This window comes from Oncorhynchus mykiss, unplaced genomic scaffold, assembly GCF_013265735.2.
Source record: "Oncorhynchus mykiss isolate Arlee unplaced genomic scaffold, USDA_OmykA_1.1 un_scaffold_279, whole genome shotgun sequence".
Taxonomy (NCBI): domain Eukaryota; kingdom Metazoa; phylum Chordata; class Actinopteri; order Salmoniformes; family Salmonidae; genus Oncorhynchus; species Oncorhynchus mykiss.
Window position 1 is genome coordinate 113924 of NW_023493733.1, and position 17127 is coordinate 131050.

The window sequence follows — 17127 nt, forward strand, 5'->3', positions numbered from 1 at the left end:
GGACAAAACATAAAGAACACTTTTATAATATTGAGTTGCATCCCCTGACAAGGTAAACATCTGTTGTTCTGCCCCTGAACAAGGAAGTGAACTCACTGTTCCTAGGCCGTCATTGAAAATAAGAATTTGTTCTTAACTGCCTAATTAAAAAAATTGGGTCATGGACTCTACAAGGTGTCAAGTGTTCCACAGGGGTGCTCCAACGCTGCCCACAGTTGTGTCAAGTTGGCTGGATGTCCTTTGGGTGGTGGACCATTCTTGATATATATGGGGAAACTGTTGAGCGTGGGAAAAAACCCAGCAGTGTTGCAGTTCTTTACACAAACCGGTGTCCCTGGCACCTACTACCATACCTCGTTCAAAGACACTTAAATATTTTGTCTTGCCCATTCACCCTCTGAATGGCACACATACACAATCCATGTCGCTTAAAAATCCTTCTTTAATGAACCCGTCTCCTCTTCATCTACTCTGATTGAACTTTTGGTATCTTAGTTCTTTCTTAGGATCCCCGTTAGCTGTTGCAAAAGCTACTCTTCCTGGGAAGGGGGGTCCACAGGAAGGTTAATACCAACAGCTCATAGCTTTCACCTGGATTCACATGGTCTATAGTCTATATCATGGAAAGAGACGGTGTTCTTAATGTTTTGTAAACTCAGTATACGTACAGTATATTTAACTACTATTTAAACGGTGTTCCCTGTGTCATGACCAGTTGGGACATCTATAGCATGTACACGGGTACAGAATAGTTTTACATGTTAACTGGCAGAGTGGGGATTGATCTTGAGAAAAGCATGTTGGGAGTGTTTGTTATTTAGATACACCCCCCCCCCCCCCCCCTAAAAAAAAATGACTTAAGTAAAAAATATTTGAAAGTACTACTTAAGTACTTTACACTACTGGTATTTAAATTCACTGACTGACCTTTGTAGGTATGTACTGTATACTCTGTCCGTATACTCTGTATACTCTGTCCGTATACTCTGTATACTCTGTCCGTATACTCTGTATACTCTGTCCGTATACTCTGTATACTCTGTCCGTATACTCTGTATACTCTGTCCGTATACTCTGTATACTCTGTCCGTATACTCTGTATACTCTGTATACTCTGTATACTCTGTCTGTATACTCTGTATACTCTGTATACTCTGTATACTCTGTCCGTATACTCTGTATACTCTGTCCGTATACTCTGACGGGTACGGTCCCAAATACTTATTTTACACACTTTGTTCCTTTTCTCTTGATTTGTTGAATTGGTGTTGATTCTACTGTCTATTGATCCTCTCTTTCTGATGTGAATACTCTCTTTGTTTTCTTTCTGGAGACTGTGTGTGGTCCCTCCCTCCCTGTCTGGCACCCTATTGCCTGTTCTGTGCACTACCAGGACCTTTTGGTCACAACGTAGTGCACTAAATAGGGAATAGAGTACCATTTCGAACGTAGTCTCTGAGTTGTGTATCCGTGTGACCGAGTAAGACTGGGTTTTGTGTTTCTCTCCTCTAGATTACTGTTACTATTTTCAGATGTCTGGCTGCAAGTCTTTCAATAAAAAGTCTAAAACACTTGTTTTAGGTGCTGTGGCTCTCTGATTCTGATATGCATGCCGGTGCTCTCTGATTCTTATATGCATGGTGCTCTCTGATTCTGATATGCATGGTGCTCTCTGATTCTGATATGCATGGTGCTCTCTGATTCTGATATGCATGGTGCTCTCTGATTCTGATATGCATGCCGGTGCTCTCTGATTCTTATATGCATGGTGCTCTCTGATTCTGATATGCATGGTGCTCTCTGATTCTGATATGCATGGTGCTCTCTGATTCTGATATGCATGGTGCTCTCTGATTCTGATATGCATGGTGCTCTCTGATTCTGATATGCATGGTGGTGCTCTCTGATTCTGATATGCATGGTGCTCTCTGATTCTGATATGCATGGTGCTCTCTGATTCTGATATGCATGCCGGTGCTCTCTGATTCTGATATGCATGGTGCTCTCTGATTCTTATATGCATGGTGCTCTCTGATTCTGATATGCATGCCGGTGCTCTCTGATTCTGATATGCATGGTGCTCTCTGATTCTGATATGCATGGTGCTCTCTGATTCTTATATGCATGCCGGTGCTCTCTGCATCTCGTGAGATGTGTCAGAGATAGCCAATATTTACCCTTAAAACGACTGTATGTACACACACACACACACACACACACACACACACACACACACACACACGCTAAACAATAGATCATTTGACAGCTATAGTACTTATGGATCATTGCAAGACTGCAGTAACCGAGAAAAGGTCACAGTAACCGGGAAAAGGTCACAGTAACCCGAGAAAAGGTCACAGTAACCCGAGAAAAGGTCACAGTAACCCGAGAAAAGGTCACAGTAACCCGAGAAAAGGTCACAGTAACCCGAGAAAAGGTCACAGTAACCCGAGAAAAGGTCACAGTAACCCGAGGTCAAAACCCCCCCCCCCAAAAAAAAATGTGAGGGTTTTGGGATAAACATTTAAAATAACTTCTGAGGTAAACACAGGCTTAGGAGATCTTATGCGATTTGCATATTAGCATTCCCAGGCACGTGAAATCCATAGATTAGGTAGGGCCTAATGAATTTATTTCAGATGACTGATTTCCTCATATAAAACTGTAACAGTAAAATATTAGAAATTGTTGTGTTTTCTATTTTTGTTCAGTGTAAAATGTTGTTGATCAATCCCTCGTTTTCTCCTATCACAGTCATTAAACTACGCAACTATTTTAAAGTTACCATTAGTGAAATCCCTGAGTGGTTTCCTTCTTCTCCAGCAACTGAGTTAAGAAGAACCCCGGTATCTTTGTAGTGACTGGATGTATTGATACACCTGTTGAATGTAAAACGAGGGAGAGCGCGGTTTGTTGTTTTGGGAAGTTTATAAAGTCTCTTGAAAAGGTTTGGTTGCTAGCTAGCTACCTTTTGAGTTTGGATACCGTGAGACGGTTGGCATCAGTTGCTGGGACCGCTACTATCTATCCCGTGATCCTGCCGACCAAGCCCGGGTCTGAGGGGCTGCTTGGTGTAGCAGCTAGCCAAATGGGTCTTCCAAATGGACGATGACCCCAAGCATACTTCCAAAGTTGTGTCAAAATGGCTTAAAGACAACAAAGTCAAGGTATTGGAGTGGCCATCACAAAGCCCTGACCTCAAACCTATAGAAACTTTGTGGGCAGAACTGAAAAAGCGTGTGCGAGCAAGGAGGCCTACAAACCTGACTCAGTTACACCAGCTCTGTCAGGAGGAATGGGCCAAAATTCACCCAACTTATCGTGGGAAGCTTGTGGAAGGCTACCTGAAACGTTTGACCCAAGTTAAACAATTTAAAGGCAATGCTACCAAATACTAATTCAGTGTATGTAAACTTCTGACCCACTGGGGATGTGATGAAAGAAATAAAAGCTGAAATAAATAATTCTTTCTACTATTATTCTGACATTTCACATTCCCAGTGGGTCAGAGTTTGCATATTTCACATTTCATAAGAATTTTTACTAGGATTAAATGTCAGGAATTGTGAAAAACTGAGTTTAAATGTATTTGACTAAGGTGTATGTAAACTTCCGACTTCAACTGTATATTTACAGTGTTGTAATGATGTGAAAATGGTTAAAGTACAAAAGGGAAAATAAATAAACATAAATATGGGTTGTATTTACAATACTGTTTGTTCTTCACTGGTTGACCTTTTCTTGTGGCATCAGGTCACAAATCTTGCTGCTGTGATGGCACACTGTGCTTCAGTAAGGTTGGCTTCTTAGCGTCCATAGCAATGGTTATCAACTGTACCACAGAAATGGAACATGAATCACATTAAATTGATGTTGTAGAGGCAGCTGCAGAGAAGTATTTGGCTATATGGAGACTTCAGGAGATGTACAGGGTGTGTTGAGTGGTGGCGTCCCATCCTCTCAGGCCGTTGACATGGTGCAGGAGCAGATAGGGTCAGGGTAGTGGGTAGGGTAATTCAAAATATATTTTTAGGCCTCCCGAGTGCCGCAGTGGTCTAAGGCACTGCATCGCAGTGATTGAGTCGTCACTACAGACCCGGGTTTGATCCCAGGCTGTGTCGTGACCGGGAGACCCATGCCGGGACCGTGAGACCCATGAGGCGGTGCACAATTGGCCAAGCGTCATCCAGTTTAGGGGAGGGTTTGGCTGGCCGGGATTTCCTAGCGACTCCTTGTGGTAAGCCGGGCGCCTGCAAGCTTACTTTGGTCGCCATTTTACGTGTTTCCTCCGACACATTGGTGCGGCTGGCTTCCGGGTTAAGTGAGCAATGTGTCAAGAAGCAGTGCATCTTGGCAGGGTCGTGTTTCGGAGGACACATGGATCTTGACCTTCGCCTCTCCCGAGTCCGTATAGCAGTTACAGCGATGGGACAAGACTAACTACCAATTGGATATCATGAAAAAAACATCTTCCCATTTCTCCATTTGTATCACAAAGTGTAGTGGATTCATACTATAGTTCAGTTGAGTAATGCAACACATTGGATGCCAACTGCATTTAATCTCCTCCGATGGGCTATCATGGGTTCCCCAAGTAGGGGCGAGGAGAGGGACGGAAGCTATACTGTTACACTGTCATAGGTTCCCCAAGTACCAAGGGGAACGACGTCCCTTGCGAGGGCAAGAATGAGATGTCTGTCAGGGGAAGTACAATAGTATCATAAGGAGACGGATACTTGGAGAAACGGAAGGAAAAAGAGAGGTAGAGGAGGTCGAAGAGAGAGAGGGAGGAAGAGGGTCAGTTTGAATCAGGGTTAGAAATGGCGGGAAAAAGGGAGATGGTTTGTTAAAGGAGAACGGTAGAACGTGAAAGCAGAGTGAGCTGAACACCTGATCAAAGACAGGAGGAGAGGGCTAATTATCAGAGGTGACAGGTGTGCGGAAGTTTTCAGAGCCCGGGGCTTGCTCCGAGGGTCAGGATAAAGATGAGTCTGTGACGGTAGGAGTGACATTTTTGGAAATGTTTGGGGAAAAAAGTGGACCCTTGACTTTTGACGGATCCATTTGTGGTTTCAGGGTGGGTGAAAACAGAGTTGGTTGCTGGGGAAGCGGTGACGGTAACCAGAAGTGGTCTTGTTATAATTGTTAGTTGTTTCTGCTGATCAGCAGGAGCAGACGCTCCGCATCAAATGAATGGGGACAAGATATGTGAATTGTTTTGATCTCAAGAAAAGGGCACCATTGAAAGGAGTGATTACTGGGGTAGCTGTAAATGTGAAAGTTGACCAACTGAAGGAGAATATTCCCTGTGTTTGTGATACTCGTCGTTTGGTGCGACGCAGACAGGTTGGCGAGAGTGGAGGCATTGTCTGTTCAGAAGAGTCATTGTGAGTGATGAAACAGAAGAGTCATTGTGAGTGATGAAACAGAAGAGTCATTGTCTGTTCAGAAGAGTCATTGTGAGTGATGAAACAGAAGAGTCATTGTCTGTTCAGAAGAGTCATTGTGAGTGATGAAACAGAAGAGTCATTGTCTGTTCAAAAGAGTCATTGTCTGTTCAGAAGAGTCATTGTCTGTTCAGAAGAGTCATTGTGAGTGATGAAACAGAAGAGTCATTGTCTGTTCAGAAGAGTCATTGTGAGTGATGAAACAGAAGAGTCATTGTCTGTTCAGAAGAGTCATTGTCTGTTCAGAAGAGTCATTGTGAGTGATGAAACAGAAGAGTCATTGTCTGTTCAGAAGAGTCATTGTCTGTTCAGAAGAGTCATTGTGAGTGATGAAACAGAAGAGTTGTTGTCTGTTCTTTTGAGTTTTGATGTTGAGTCTTTGCCCGACAAAGACTCTATTTCAGTTATCCCGTATGAGCTTTTGTGCCGAATATATCATGTTGTTACAGGTGTCAAGTTTGTGGGCATGTGGCAGCAGTGTGTAGGAGGACGGTTCCTAGGTGTGAGAAGTGTGCAGAAGGGCATGAGACAAAGGAATATGTAGCATTGTGGAAAGAAACAGTATTAATTGTAGGGGTGCTCATGTGGCTGGGGATCAGAAATGTCCTGTGTGAGAGAGGCAGGATGAGGTTTCCAGGGTTAGAGTAGTGCAGAAGTTGACCTATGTTGAGGCAGTGAAGAAAGTAGAGGAAGATGGGTCAAGGGGAGGGATCCTGAGAGGAGGGGTGTAGTAGATCTGTACCAGAAAGAGGGAGGGATCCTGAGAGGAGTGGTGTAGTAGATCTGTACCAGAACAGAGGGAGGGATCCTGAGAGGACTGGTGTAGTAGATCTGTACCAGAACAGAGGGAGGGATCCTGAGAGGAGGGGTGTAGTAGATCTGTACAAGAACAGAGGGAGGGATCCTGAGAGGAGGGGTGTAGTAGATCTGTACAAGAACAGAGGGAGGGATCCTGAGAGGAGGGGTGTAGTAGTAGATCTGACCCAGAACAGAGGGAGTGATCCTGAGAGGAGGGGTGTAGTAGTAGATCTGTACCAGAACAGAGGGAGGGATCCTGAGAGGACTGGTGTAGTAGATCTGTACCAGAACAGAGGGAGGGATCCTGAGAGGACTGGTGTAGTAGATCTGTACCAGAACAGAGGGAGGGATCCTGAGAGGAGGGGTGTAGTAGATCTGTACAAGAACAGAGGGAGGGATCCTGAGAGGACTGGTGTAGTAGATCGGTACCAGAAAAGATAAACCAACAAGTGATATATGTTTCAGTAAGATTGGATTTATAGCATTTATAGCAATGTTATCAACTGTCCTGCAGGGATGGAAGGTAAGTCGCAGAAAAGTGAGGTTGTGGTGGCAGCTGCAGAGAAGTATTTGGGTGTACTAGACTTGACATCAGAGTTACAGAATTTGTTCTTATCTGACTTCCCTAGTTAAATAAAGGTTAAATAAAGGTTAAATAAAGAAAAAATAGTAGGCGGCGGTAATGCAGCATTTATTAGATGCCAACCGCCGTTTAACCTCCTCGAAGAAGAGACGGGCCGCGAGCATGAACTGCGTCATAGCGATATTATTTTTCTCGCGCCTGCGCGGAGCAATGCTGGTAAAAATAAGCGAATAAATGACGTGACTCTTTTGTAGAAAATGAATTGTAATGATCTTCCCTGAGCTAAGTAGACTTAAATATGTATTCAAACATGTATTGGGCTGTAAGCGAAAGTTTATCAGTCAAATAGGTTACATATTTCAAAACATTTTCAGCCTACGTATGTTGATTTCCATCATGGGCATAAAGCCTAGGCAGGCAACGGCAAGTCCAGTACTGTTCATGTAGAAGTACGAGACTTGGTTGTTTTAGAAACGACTCGGGTTTATTAGCATCCTCTTGAGCCAGCAAAGTAACAACACTTTAACACAGGAACGGTGGCTCCCGTGGGACATTTAAGGTGAGTCAAAAGGAACTCGCAACAAGAACTCCCCGGGGATAAATAGCTAACAAATACACATGTTTATTATGGATGTATGACCATTTACGTTGGCATACTCTATGCAGTTCATCTGAATTGACTCTCGCAAGATAATGTCACGCCTTTGACGGGCGTCTCCGTGTGATTTGAGAAGGGACGTTCCCGCATCTGCACGAATCTCTATACTTTTTGGGTCCATTTTTAAGCTACGACTCCACCACACAGCGTTGGACTAGTAACCGAAAGGTTGCTAGATCGAATCCCCCGACCCGACAAGGTAAAACAAATCTGTCGTTCTGACTCTGAACAAGGCAGTTAACCCACTGTTCCTAGACCAGTTAACACACTGTTCCTAGACCAGTTAACCCACTGATCCCCTGAACAAGGCAGTTAACCCACTGTTCCTAGGCTGTCATTGTAGATAAGAATCTGTTCTTAACTGACTTGCCTTGTTCAATTAAAACATAGTCAGGGGCGCTCCAGTACAGTAGATGGCGGTAATGCACCATAACGTTGGATGCCACCCGCCGATATTTATTTGGTTTTGGTATTTTATTAGGATCCCCATTAGCTGTTGCAAAAGTAGTAGCTACTCTTCCTGGGGTCCACACAAAACATGAAACATAATACAGAACATCATTAGACAAGGACAGAACTACATAAAAAAAAAATTGAAGGCACACACTATCTAGGTCAAATAGGGGAGAGACGTTGTGCCGTGAGGTGTTGCTTTATCTGTTTTTTGAAACCAGGTTTGTTGTTTATTTGAGCGATATGAGATGCAAGGAAGATCCATACAATAAGGGCTCCATATATTAACCTTTATTTAACTAGGAAAGTCAGTTAAAAACAAGTTCTTATTTACAATGACGGCCTACACCAGCCTACACCAGCCAAACCCTAACCTGAACGATGCTGGGCCAATTGTGCACCGCCCTATTGGTGGGGGTAGTGTCATTCACCCCACCCGTCAGGCAATGTTTTCCCGCTTTTCTGTTAACGACGGCGAGGGCAGGCGTTCGGCAAGCGTGAGTGAAGTACACTGTGTGCTAGCTAGTCCTTAGGAGCACTCAGGTACACAGCAGGAGGGAGGCGACACTGTGTGCTGCTAGCTAGCTAGCACATAGTGTCGCTAGCACACGGTGTTGCCCCCGCCTCACACCTGCTGTGTACCGGAATAGCTAGAGGTAGGCGGGGGCGACACCGATAGACGGTGTCCTTCGCCTGTCGAGGACTGTTTTCCCACAGTTCTGTTAAAGACTGTGAGGGCAGATGTTTGGCAGACGGGCACGAAGGACACTGTCTTGCGTCTTCTTCTAGCTAGAAAAGAGGACTCCGGTAAACAGCAGACGGGGTGAAAATTCAATACTTTTATTTCACTTTTGACCCACAGTCACAAGCATGAAGATGTCGTGCTCGAGGGGGGGGGGGTCATGCAGGAACCAATGGGATGCTCAAGAGGGGGGGGGTCATGCAGGAACCCTGAATCGTGGGCTGTAGTTGGACACTTGTGTATTTGCTTGCGATGTACATAAGTGTATTATTAGAGCGTGCCAGTGGACTTCTGGTAAGTATGCTTTAGTGGGGGCCTCCCGAGTGGCGCAGTGGTCTACGGCACTGCATTGCAGCGCTAGAGGCACCACTACAGATCCATGCTCAATCCCGGGCTGTGTCGCAGCTGGCCACGAGACCCATGAGGCAGCACACAATTAGCCCAGCGTCGTCCGGGTTAGGCCGGCCGGGTTGGCCTTGTCCCATCGCGCTCTAGCGATTCCTGTGGCGGGCCGGACGCCAGTTGGATGGTGTTTCCTGCGGCTGGCTAACGGGTCAAGCGAGCAGTGTGTCAAGAAGCAGTGCGGCTTGGCATGGTCGTGTTTTGGAGGACACATTGCCCTCGACCTTCGCCTGTCCCGAGTCCGTATGGGAGTTGCAGCGATGAGACAAGACTAACTACCAATTTGGATATCACGAAATTGGGGGGTCAAAAAATATATTAAATAACTTTTTATAAATGTTGTTTATTATAAGAGTTTTAAAAAGATATGTAGTGAGAAAGTGTTGGGATCAGGTACATCTACATTTATCCACCCCCAAAATGTATATTTACGAGGAATTATCCCCACCCACAACTTCTCACCTGAATGCATTGCTTTCTTTTTAAGGGGTTGGGAAAAAGCAGAAATTGGGGTTGAGAGTTACCCGTTAAGAAGATAAATTGCTGGAATGGGTTTATGACTTTGCAGTGGAGCAGAGGAGACCAGATCACTTTTGTCAAGTCGGTGGCCATCATTGGTCAAGACCAGATCACTTTTGTCAAGACGGTGACCATCATTGGTCAAGACCAGATCGCTTTTGTCAAGACGGTGACCATCATTGGTCAAGACCAGATCGCTTTTGTCAAGTCGGTGGCCATCATTGGTCAAGACCAGATCGCTTTTGTCAAGTCGGTGACCATCATTGGTCAAGACCAGATCGCTTTTGTCAAGACGGTGACCATCATTGGTCAAGACCAGATCACTTTTGTCAAGACGGTGACCATCATTGGTCAAGACCAGATCGCTTTTGTCAAGTCGGTGGCCATCATTGGTCAAGACCAGATCGCTTTTGTCAAGACGGTGACCATCATTGGTCAAGACCAGATCACTTTTGTCAAGACGGTGACCATCATTGGGCAAGACCAGATCACTTTTGTCAAGACGGTGACCATCATTGGTCAAGACCAGATCACTTTTGTCAAGTCCTTTCAGAGTGTGTTACATTATGGGGATAAAAATTGTCCGACTTTGCATGTTCACTGCGTGAACTTTAGTGATCAAAGGTCATGAAGATTTGACTGCAAGTTTCTGAAGTTGCTTCACCAACTTCATCCTTCGCCTGCATTGTGGGAGGCTCTATTGTCAACCAATCAGTAAAGTGTTTTTGTTTGACCCATGCGAATGTGACCGAAACAGAAACTAATTTAGCAACAATTTATGTAGGTCTATACAGTGGAAACTTACGAATGAATGTGACGAGTCTCTATCACCAATTTGATTGTACACATATTTTCAGTTTGAGTGAGTGATATGTTGGTTGGAGAGGTGTTTATTGCGACATTATAAAACACACTTATGTTGCATTGAGCATTGCTGTTGGAAAACCTCATCAGTGTCCGACTTTCGGCTGTCGCAGATGTGCCTCCTCTGCCTTACCACTCAAACAAGCCCGATGTCTCAACTAAATTCCAGTCTTTCTTGTGCCTACATGTCCCATCAGGCAGTCATTGCGTCATGACACTTCTGGGCCAGACTAATGTATGCCAAAAGTACGGGGGGTGGTAAAATATTTTCTAAGACATTTTCACACAAAAAATACAATTTTGAATGTTCATAGCGGAATAAAAAATTTAAAAAAATAGTTGATTTTGTCAGTGTTCTAATCAATATATTTCAATTCGTTTAATTAAATTTACTAGCTAAGATACCTACATTTTTATTTTGTTCATGCACTACCACGTTTTGGACATGAGCGGTCGTTCATTCTACCGTGCACATGTTGCTGCTTTGCTTTTCATCTGAAGAACTAAGCGGTGCTGGAAAAAGCCCTAATGTCTATGGGAATAGCCGGCCAGGCAACCGTCCAGCAGTGTGAAAAACTCACTCAGATCCCACAACTTTGACAGACATTGATCTTTTTTTTTTTAATCGTTGAGATTAATTGTTACGTTTGTTGTTTTTTTACCTAGACAAGGTTTTGTTTGTTTTTGATACTACGGATCAGGCCTGAATAATATCGGATGTGGTGAGTTATTCATACTATGTCGCTAATGCTAGTTAACAGTGGTGCTAATTTAGTTAGCTAGATGTAGCTACTTGCTAACGACACAAGTCCAATGTATCAACGTTAACCGGTCAATTAACGTTAGTTACTTAGACCAACAACAAAAAAACACTATAAATGTACTACATTTTTAGCCATGGCGACAGTCCTTTCTTTGACAGCCTGATCGCTACATACATTAAACAGGTTAACGGCAACTACTTGGGCCAACTTTAGTATAGCTAACGTCGTTAGCAAACCACTGGCTAGCCAACGGTAATCTACGTTACTGTTGGCTTGGTTAGCTAGCACGATGCTAACTTGAATCCATTGCCAGCTATCCAGCTCGGAATTGACGGATTCAGTTCACTAGATAGCAAGATTGAAATTGGTTAGCTTGTGTTACAATCGTCGGCTTTGTTAGAACATGAAGCCAGGAGCAGTTAGCTATACCCATGTCGTTAATTTAACGTTATTGACCAACTCGTGTGGTAAACGTTACAGGAGCATTCACAAGTCGTGTGTGTGTAATGAATGTGTTTTAACGCTTGTATAATTATTATTTTTTGGTTGTTGGGGGTGATTAGTCTAAACTAACATAAAAGGGGTCCATTTGAATTTCTACTGCGACAGAGATCCGAACCCTTTGCCACGGCCTCTCTCCTCCCCCTCTTCCCCCTCTCCTCTCCCTCTCCCCCCCTCTCCTCCCCTCCCCCCCCCCCCCCTCTCCTCCCCTCTCCCCCCCCCCCCCCTCTCCTCCCCTCTCCCCCCCCTCTCCTCCCCTCTCCCCCCCCCCCCTCTCCTCCCCTCTCCCCCCCCCTCTCCTCCCCTCTCCCCCCCCCCTCTCCTCCCCTCTCCCCCCCCCCTCTCCTCCCCTCTCCCCCCCTCTCCTCTCCCTCTCCCCCCTCTCCTCTCCCTCTCCCCCCTCTCCTCCCCCTCCTCTCCCTTCCCTCCTCTCCCTCTCCCCCCCCCCTCCTCCTCTCCTCCCTCTCCTCTCCCCCTCCTCCCCCCCTCTCCTCCTCCTCTCCCCCTCCTCTCCTCCTCCTCCTCTGCACCCGAGAAGAAGCGGCCCACTTGGGCCTTTGTGTCATTTGCCAACCACCCCCTCCCCCCCTAACATTAATTTGCCTCTATTATACTAAGGATGCTCACCCCCATAACCCTAAAATATGGCTAAGTACTTCCATATTCACTTGGCTTGTGAGCAAAATATATCATAGCCGGCTATTGTTTGCAATAGAATGTAGAAAAACATTTGACCATTCCAGAAAATCAAGTACCGTATCAACTCATTTCGACCCAGTGATGTGGTCTTTCACAAGCATGCACATCCCTGAACCCGTACTAGTGAGCAAGCACTGCAACCTACCGGTAGAATCTTTCAAGTGACCGTCTTAACGGTACTTTCCTTTTGTATCCTATCAGATTGACTTTCAGTCCTTCGTCTGTCACACATAACCACTCTTCTTTTGTGCAGTCCCGCCACTTCTGCCTATTAGTGATGTGGAGTTTGTATATCTGCCTATTAGTGATGTGGAGTTTGTATATCTGCCTATTAGTGATGTGGAGTTTGTATACGAGCAGTTCTTTTTAAGCAACTTTTTTTTTTTTACTGACCAGTTATGACTCATTTTTCTGAGTTGACACCTTCATTTTGTCATTCATTTGACCTGCTAGTGCTGACCGCAATGAGTCCCACAGCAGGATTGATACTTTCCTCTGGCTCATCCGGGTCAATTCAACTTCATTAGTGCTCTGGTGCATGAATTAAATATCCCATTTGAATGTTCATAGCGGAGTAAGAATCCTGTTTTCATTTGTCAGCTTCCTAATCAATATATTTTGATTTGTTTCATTCAATCTACTAGTTTAGATACATACTGGGGTTTTTTTTTCAAGCAGTCCACGTTTTGGGAATGTACGGTCTTTCGATCTCTGTTCACATGTTGCTGCTTTGCTTTTCAATTGCTAAGTGTCCTGTGCGCACTGTGCATTAATGACTCGAATGAACTAAATTATTCAAAAGATGAGTTATTTTTTACTGAACTAGTCAAAGGTCCGAGTCAGTCAAAAGAGTCATAGATTTTTTTTCTCAGTTTGCAATTTGTAAATGGCCGTTTTTTTAAATTGAGGTAATAGTTGATTCATTTCAGTCAGTGCTTTTCTAAGGTTGAACTATGCGAGTCTAGAATTAGATTCATCAACATTAATGATTTGGTGTATTGACTCAGTCAAATGAATAGTTGTGAAGCTGTTGTTCATAACTACTGTTATGAGGTAGACGGAGCACACACTATATTTAAGGCATGACGAACTCAATGATGAACTGTTTGTCACTCTTTGTTTTCCCACACAGCTTTTTGCTCCATATACTAGTGTTGTCCAGGGCTCAAAGCTAACCTTTTCTTAAAACATTTTTACGAGGAGGACATGTGCGCCTCAGTACACAAATAAATGTAGGAGTAACAGTGAAAAATGAGAGGTAAATAAAGCTAGAATCCTTAAATTGTTTCTAGGCGCACACCGCTGCTCCTAAATGAAAACCACACCAAAATATTTAGAGGCAGATGCCAGTAAATGGTTGCTCTGTTGTCACTCAAATCTTTCCAAGTTTATGAAATGATCTACATCCTCTCAACTAGTATTTTAACATCTCCATCACCGATGTGAGTTTACTACGACCATATGTCCAGAGTAAAGATGCATGAATGAAATCTCTTCCCGAGTCAAATGGGGGGGGACTATTCATTATATACAGTATGTTAGGGAACGACACAGCCACGCACTTTCCCTGACAGGTGGATGAGATCTAGACAAAGTTGAGTCTGCCTTAGCCAATGAGGGACGGAGTGGGCAGACGGAGCGTGTTGCGGCACGGAGGGTATAATAACAACGGGTACCGAGGCCTCGCTTTCCTGTTACATTTACAACCGCCTTCCGCACCGGTTTCCACTAGTTACCACAGCTACAGTCAAATTTGTCTATATCGTTAAAATGAATGAAAACAAAACTATTTAGCTTTTTGGTCTTAATTTAAGGTTAGCAATGTGGTTTCTGTTATTAAAATCTAATATGTATTTTTTTCAACCTAAGGTTTTTAAAATGTGATTTTAATTAAAAAAAGGAAAGGCAGGGTGTCTGACTTTGTGTCTGTGGTAACTAGTGTCGAGCCCTCCGCTCTGCCATTTTGGTTTTGTTCACCCGTGTTACAGTCACACACAAGGACTCATCCAGTGACTCGACATTATAGCCCGAAGCCTTTTCAACCCCGCACACAACACCTTTTCTACAACCATAGAACTACAATCATCGTTGTTATTTTGACGTTTTAGACCGATCCGGTACTAGAGGAGCGGTTTGCACTGAGAAGGGACCGAGAAGGATTATTGGTAAGGCAGGCAAATCAATGGACACTAGTGTTAGCTACTTCTCCTAGCTAACGTTACAGTAGCCACTCGTTTATGTAGCAGACGGTTCAGGTCGATTTTATTATTCTTTTTATGTCAGGTGCTTAGTCATAGCCAATACATTACTCTCGGAGGGTTGTGATATTTTCTAGCTAACGTTACTACTGAGAGGCTTTTTAAAAATACTATATATATAAAACGTTAGCACCATAGCCATAAGTTCAGTTCCGCACTTCGTGTGCTAGGCCGCAGTCCAGCGGCTGAAACGCTGCTCTCCGGTCACCGACAGGGAGGCAGTCCGGTGCTAGATCGTTAGTTCATTATGTTCCGACCGAGTCCCACCGGGAGCGGCTCGCCAAATCACTTGTTATTAGCCTGCACACGGTCTAAGTGATTTACCTTTGACCTGTTGCTGTTGGCTTAATATTTTACGTCCTTGTTGTCTGGGCTGTTTGTTCACAACTAGACAGATTCGTTGGTCAAGTGTTTACTTTGTTGTAAGACAGTGCATATTCACTGGAGTTAACACCGTTAACAAGTCACGTATAATGACTTGAGTTTTAGACTTGGGCATTGCTGTATCATTGTGATATTTTTTTAGCTTTAGATTGACAGGCATTGATTTAGCTACACGTGTCCACATTTTGACGATTGAATCTCTCTTGCCCTAATTTGTTGAGTTTAATAGTTGTCATTCTACATCAGTCGTTGTTTGTGTGATCATAATTCTAAGTACAGTGCTAGACGGCCTCAGTGGAGGCAATATTTCCGACTGTTGTTGGCTGGTTGTCATGATTCTAGAAGTTACTGCCGCTGTCCCGGAATGAGTGGTATCTAATTGCTTGATCGCCATTTACCGGTACACTCATTCATCGTTTTTAGACGTTTTTTGTATGGGCTGGTAACCTGTTTTGGAATGTGTAGCTATGACATTTTATTACGTCTCTACTTCTAGAAATAATAATGGACTGTGATTTTCTTTGTAAACAAACTTTAACCATTCTCTTTAGGTTTCGTTTCCTGGTGTGATGGCTACACTGTCATCAATAACCTGACATGCTAGAGTTAAATAGCGTTTTATGTTTGTATCCTGTTGCTCTATACGGTCATGGTTACAGCCCCCCCCCCCCAACCATGAGGCATTGTGAAGTGTTGCACCCCTATAGTTCACTGCAGCAAAAGGTTAATGAATCAGCGTTTTTACAGTGTTTGAGGCAGAGATGGGGTGTGGTCTTACAGATGATAAACAATACTGGAAAAGTCAGGGCAGCCATTTCCTATAGTATAGTAAACAATACCGTAACATAAACAACACGCCTTGCTGTTACTCTCTCTCACTGCGTCTGGAAGGAACTGATAATGCCGTTATTCATATCCGTTCCCAGGGCCAGGCTTGTCCGTGTTTTACCACATTGGGATTGGCTAGAGGCCAGTGTAGCTGCTCGCCTAGAAAACTCTCTCCCCCCTCTGGACGAGAAGGATTCAATGACCTCTAGTAGATGGAAGGATAGAGGGAGGGATGGATGGATGAGTGAGTGAGTGAGTGATAGATGGATGAGGGAGTGAGTTATAGATGGATGAGGGAGTGAGTTATAGATGGATGAGGGAGGGAGTGAGTTATAGATGGATGAGGGAGTGAGTGAGTGATAGATGGATGAGGGAGGGAGGGAGTGATAGATGGATGAGGATGGGAGGGAGGGAGGGAGTGATAGATGGTTGAGGGAGGGAGGGAGGGAGTGATAGATGGATGAGGGAGTGATAGATGGATGAGGGAGGGAGGGAGGGAGGGAGTGAGTGATAGATGGATGAGCGAGGGAGGGAGTGAGTGATAGATCAAGAGGGATAGATGGAGGGAGGGGGGGGTAGTTGGAGGGTGTTGTACTCGAGAAGTATAGATGTGTAGACAGACACCATCAGTCCTTGTTCTGTTGGTACAGACTATTTTCAGTTGTTCTGTAGGCACAGACTGTTTTCAGTTACTTGTTCTGTAGGCACAGACTGTTTTCAGTTACTTGTTCTGTAGGCACAGACTGTTTTCAGTTTCTTGTTCTGTAGGCACAGACTGTTGTCAGTTTCTTGTTCTGTAGGCACAGACTGTTTTCAGTTACTTGTTCTGGTTTTACATCAGCCCTACAGGCCTCCATTACTCCTACCCATTGACATTACCTGGTCAGACAAGGGCTTGTTGAGTTCTTAGCCAGACAGGCTCATTGCACAACAAGGTGTCATCTACTAAATCGGTGTACACACCATGGTCAAGTATTTTTGAGTGTTGTTATTTAAAAAAAAGATTTGCTAGATCGTGTCAGTGGAACTGTCCAGTGCTGCAGCGTGTCAGTGTCAGTCCTGTTAGGACCACTGTTATGTCAGCTGTTTTACCAGCGCAGCTGTGTGAGCTGTGTACTCAGCTGTGTACTCAGCTGTGTGAGCTGTATACTCAGCTGTGTGTGCTGTATACTCAGCTGTGTGTGCTGTATACTCAGCTGTGTGTGCTGTATACTCAGCTGTGTGTGC

General features: G+C 44.3%; 1 protein-coding gene across 5 annotated transcripts in view; it reads left to right on the top strand.

The window, feature by feature from the left end:
• The first annotated feature begins 6723 nt into the window (after positions 1-6723).
• Positions 6724-17127, top strand: part of LOC110531294 (ubiquitin-like modifier-activating enzyme 1) — a 53156-nt gene continuing 42752 nt past the window's right edge. The window contains exon 1 of one of the 5 annotated variants that reach the window (XM_036973635.1): positions 6724-6768. In XM_036973635.1, the coding sequence (XP_036829530.1) occupies positions 6739-6768 (30 nt within the window). In that variant the 5' untranslated portion in view covers positions 6724-6738. Of the gene's footprint in view, positions 6769-7245; positions 7388-7492; positions 7686-10933; positions 11189-14382; positions 14596-17127 lie in introns of those variants that run through there. The other 4 variants (XM_036973638.1, XM_036973639.1, XM_036973637.1 and 1 more) reach the window with 4 other exon arrangements.